Genomic DNA, 5,041 nt, shown 5'->3' with positions numbered 1-5,041 from the left:
CTATAAACCTGCAAAATGAGGGAAAAGCTGCAAGTTACAGACATTCTGTTCATGTGAGCAGCTGTCTGTCAGCACCTGTCATCCTCCAGATGCATGACGGAGCGCGTGTCTGAGCCAATCACTTTTGTTGGCATTGATCAGCTGACTGATTTAAATACATCTTAACATTCATGAGGTACTTTGCATTGACTGTTTATGGTTGAGTGTGGGCGTGTAGAGGGTAGAAACTGAGGCGGGACCTCGTGCGTAAACTCTGACGTGCGGCTGTGATTTATAAATGAAAGATGCGCAGAAACGTGCGTACGTACGGTTTTATAAATCTGAATTTTTTTTGGCGTACGCCATTTCCGCCTTTTGGCCGTACGTTCACTTTTAGTATGGTTTCCACGCAATCCTTTATAAATGAGACCCCTGAACTGTAGGTTAATGTAAGAAAACTTGAACAGGTTAAAAATAAATTTCAGCTGAATTTTATCAACCTGGCTGAATTAGAGTGGACCTGGATTTACACTACATGTGGCTCCGCTCCGCTCTGCTGCGCTGCGCTGCGACACACCGAGGAGGGAGCGTGTGCAGGAAGGAGATCATGCAATAAATCCAGTRATAAATGTGGAAGTCAGAGCAAAAAATAATTAACTCTGTGAACACAGCTGAAAACATTGATATAAAAACTTTTGATATCTATGGTTGAAACTGTCTCGCTGTCTTCTTTTTGAAACTTCGAATTTCAAAATAAAATCCACATGTATCGTGTGTGTTGCTACATGTTTCCATCTGCTTCCCAAACAGAACCATACATTCTGACAGTGTTTGTGTAGAAATATATCCACATATTTATTAATATAGCTGGGATTTCAACAAAATTATTCCACCTTATGGTGTCTTATTCTGAAAATACGGATGTTGTGTTCATTCCTCTTCCTGTTGGTGCAACGTGATCTTTGTAGATTGACTCCAGCGCAGCTCCGGCATCTGGCAGAAATAGGAYCGGTTCTAATTTTGGTGGATCGCTGTCTGCTCAGCGCCGTGCGCAGCCAGTGTAAATGCTCATTGATTGGAATGGGTGCGTATTTGCTGCAGAGGTCGGACCGGAGTGCAGCGCAGCGCAGCGGAGTGGAGACGCGTGTAGTGTAAATTAGGGGTGAGGATTTGGTCCAGATCTGGACCTTGGTTCACCATGTAAGGACCTCTTCTGTGAATTTATGAAAGTAATAAAAATTTACCCAATGCTTAGGCCCAATTAAAAAAATTTCTTTGGGACCAAGCTTAAGGACCCCCACTGTAAACTACATGAGCTTCTTTTTTTAATTAAATTTTTTTCATATATTAAATCTTTCCTAAATTACGAACATATCTGGAACCAGAAAATATAGTTTGATCTGGATTTAAGAATCTGCTTTAAATGACCATAAACGTTAACGTCTCTGGGTCCAGATAAGACTTCATGTGGATCTGGACCATGGTCCCACAGTTACAGGACTCCCACTGTAACAAGAAAACCTGCAGTTCTAACAGTTCCCAACAAACCTGGATCCAAATAGAAAACGATTTGATCTAGATTTAAGGACTTCAGACTTGGGTCCAGATCTAGTCCATGGTCCAACCCCTGCTCTAAAGCTATAAAAATAAAAGTTGTGAAAGTATTTTCTGTGTTTGAGGGGAAAATAAACTCTCTCTGTGGTTGATTTTCAGACGGAGTGTTCTCCTTTAAAGCCCAACGCCTTGTGGGAATGGTCCATTTCTCAGTAAAGAGGTGGGGGGAGGGGGGCCGGGCCGAGCCGAGCAGCAGAGACACTTGTCTCGGTGGAAACCATCTGTTGGACGAGTCAAAGAGTCACAAGACTGTCTCAGCTTCAGGCATTTCCTGCTGGATCCACAGAGAGGAAGGAGGGGGGGCTGAGCGTCTCTGGTTCTGTTTCAGGCTCGCTCCGACACACATGTACGCACTTTTAATTTGTAACGCAGAAACTTGTGTCAGCTTCAGGCAAGTCTGATTGTTGTCAGCAGAGCGGGCTGAATAAATAACGAGTGGTGTTGGTGAGCTCAGCGTTAGCTGTAGCAGCGCCTCACCCATTTCCTGTACACACAAATAGAGGTGTTTTTACTCTCTTACCGGGTGCTGCATGATGTAGGGTTGGTGCGCCACCCAAGAATGACTCTGCACCTAACAGGGAGGTGAAAACAGACCAAAGAAGACTTATTTATTTATATAAAATCTGCTGCTTTTAGCAGCATTAGCATATAAATGTAAAACTCATTATATTCTAAACAGATGTGCTGTACGTATCATTTAGAAAGAAAACGTTTTAAATCAGATTTACATTAACACTGTTACGTTTGGCTTTTGTAAATTTTATACTTTCCATAATAATTCACTTTATTTACAAATATTTTTCACATTGAAATATTTTCCTTCCAAAGCTAACGTTCAGATACATTTAGCTGCTAGCTAGCTTTTAATTACTATCCAGCTTTGTTTTAGCTCTTTAATACTTTTAACTTTTCACAGGCATTTGCTTTTAGTTAGCATTTTGCTACTTTTAGTTAGCCTTCTGCTGCTTTAGCTAGAATTTTGATACTTCTGGCTTGTAGCTACTGTGTGTTACTTTTAGCTAGCCTTTTGATACTTTGAACTTGTGGCTGATATTAGCCTCTTTGTAGTTAGCTTTTGTTACATTTGGCTAGTATTTTGCTACTTTCACTAGCTTCTAGTTACTCTAGGTGGTATTTAGGTACTGTTCATAAATTCCTGCTAGTCTTTTGCTACATTTAAGCTACAATTCTTCTACTTGTAGCTTCTAGCAACTGTCTTGTTACTTTTAGCTAACCTTTTGCTACATTTATCACCTGTCTAGCTTTTTGATATTTTTAGATTTAAGCTTGTCTTTTGATAAACTTGTGGCTAACATTTAGCCTCTTTTAGGTTTTAGTTAGCTTTTTGTTCACATTGTTGCTTCTTTCATGACTAGCTTCTAGTTATTGCTGTGTTACTCATAAATAGCATTTTGCTACTGTTAAATTCTTGCTAGCATTTTGATATTTTTAACTCCTAACTAGCTTTATTAAACTTTTAGACTTAAGCTTGTCTTTTGATACTTTTAAATTGTAGCTAATGTCTCTGTTTCTTTCTGGTTTTAGTTAGCTTTTGGCTAGAATTTTGCTACTTTCACTACTAACTTCTTGTTACTTTGTGTTACTTGTAACTTGTATTTTGGTTTGTTTGTCCTTGCTAGCCACTTGCTAGTCTTTAAGCTAACATTTGGTTACATTCACCATCCAACTACCCTTTACTACATTTCAATTTTACCCTTAAATCTAACATTTAAACATGAAAACAAAACAAGCTATAACTAGCTAACCTACTAAAGTAATATTGTATTTCTGGTTTTATATTCAGCTGTTGTCAAAAAAAATCTTTTCTAAACTCTCCACAGTTAGCTTAACGTTTCAGATCAGAACATCTGTTCATTTTGTTCAAAACTACACATAACCAAGTAAACCTTAACATAAGTACACACATCTGTACAAACAGAGAAAAATAATATTTATGTTTAGTTTTGTCTGTTTGATGTGTAATTATCTTTATTTAGATTTTTAAAGGGACTCTGGGCGTACCTGGTAAGCAGAAACTGGAGACATGTACGGAGACATTGTCGGCTGCACCGTCATTATTCTGTTGGTCACTGGATACGGAGAAGAATAATACCTAAACATAATAAAAAGGCATCAAATAAAACTCAAAATTTACAACACAAATTAACTTTAAATTGTTACAAATAGCATTATTCCTGCTCGACTGCTCTATAAATATTTAAAAAGCTAGATTCTTTAACGAGTCCTAAAATTTGATAAACATAAATTACACAAAAGACAAACAGCAAAAACTTCATTTATTTTTACTCTATAAAGTAAAAGATTTGTATGGAAAAAAAATCTTGTATTATAAATTTAGAAAGACTTAAACATTGAATCCTGACTAACTTACCCGGTCTGAATGGCTGCTGAGGAAGGGTCATATGTGAGAGTCATTGAACCCTACGACAAAAATATAAATATACATCATTACTTTACTGTAGGTAGGCATCTTTTATTTATTTACCTTTTCATTTCACTGATCAGAATATTTTACATTCTGATTTAATATATTTTACAGCTAATATGTATTCCTCTGTGTATTTGTTCATCAAACAGATGTCAGTAGGTATTAAAGCCCAGGACTGACTGAATACGCACTAGTCTGAGATCCCCTCTTTGTCCGTTGGGAACAAACCCGCCGTGACCGTGTTTCTTCTTCTGACTGTCTGCAAACTTGCACAGCAAAGGCTGAGATGGCCCTGAGGAGAAAAACAAAAAACAACTAAACAGCTGACCAAAAAATAACCACCACCTCTGGTAGGTTTTACTGCGATGATTAAAGAGTGAAGCTGTTTCTAACCAAGAACTCCAGAAGCTAACTTGAGGAATTTCCCGTTGAAATGAGAGATGACTGCGTTACACTGATCTGTCGTGTCCATCCTGGAGAAACACAGGAAAGAATTTACAACACAACAGGAACAACGATCATCATTTTAATCATAATATTGTATTGTCACAAGTCTGCATTCTGTAGAAGTTAAATTATACTAGCAAACCTACAAGCTAACACTACCAAACCTACAGGCTAACCTTAGCAAACCTACAAGCTAACACTACCAAACCTACANACCTACAGGCTAACCTTAGCAAACCTACAAGCTAACACTACCAAACCTACAAGCTAACACTACCAAACCTACAGGCTAACCTTAGCAAACCTACACATTAACACTAACAAACCTGCAAGCTAACACTAACCTACAGGCTAACCTTAGCAAACCTACACATTAACACTAACAAACCTGCAAGCTAACCTTAGCAAACCAACAGGCTAACCTTAGCAAACCTACAGGTTAACCTTGTTAACCTTAGCAAACCTACAAGCTAACACTAACCTCAGGCTAACCTTAGCAAACAAACAAGCTAACCCTGGGTTAACCTTAGCAAACCAACAGGCTAACCTTAG

At 38.2% G+C, this 5,041-nt stretch overlaps 1 protein-coding gene across 2 annotated transcripts in view; it reads right to left on the bottom strand.

Moving 5' to 3' along the window:
* Positions 1–5,041, bottom strand: part of rbms1a (RNA binding motif, single stranded interacting protein 1a) — a 26,787-nt gene that overhangs the window by 6,593 nt on the left and 15,153 nt on the right. For both annotated transcript variants that reach the window (XM_014003005.1, XM_014003006.1), the window contains exons 6-10: positions 4,436–4,515; positions 4,234–4,334; positions 3,986–4,035; positions 3,616–3,706; positions 2,114–2,164 (exon numbers count right to left, since the gene is read on the bottom strand). In XM_014003005.1, coding sequence (XP_013858459.1) covers positions 2,114–2,164; positions 3,616–3,706; positions 3,986–4,035; positions 4,234–4,334; positions 4,436–4,515 — 373 coding nt within the window. The remainder of the gene's footprint in view (positions 1–2,113; positions 2,165–3,615; positions 3,707–3,985; positions 4,036–4,233; positions 4,335–4,435; positions 4,516–5,041) is intronic.

Source organism: Austrofundulus limnaeus, unplaced genomic scaffold, assembly GCF_001266775.1.
Source record: "Austrofundulus limnaeus strain Quisiro unplaced genomic scaffold, Austrofundulus_limnaeus-1.0 Scaffold16, whole genome shotgun sequence".
NCBI classification, from domain to species: Eukaryota; Metazoa; Chordata; class Actinopteri; order Cyprinodontiformes; family Rivulidae; genus Austrofundulus; species Austrofundulus limnaeus.
This window is presented reverse-complemented; position numbering and strand designations above follow the sequence as displayed.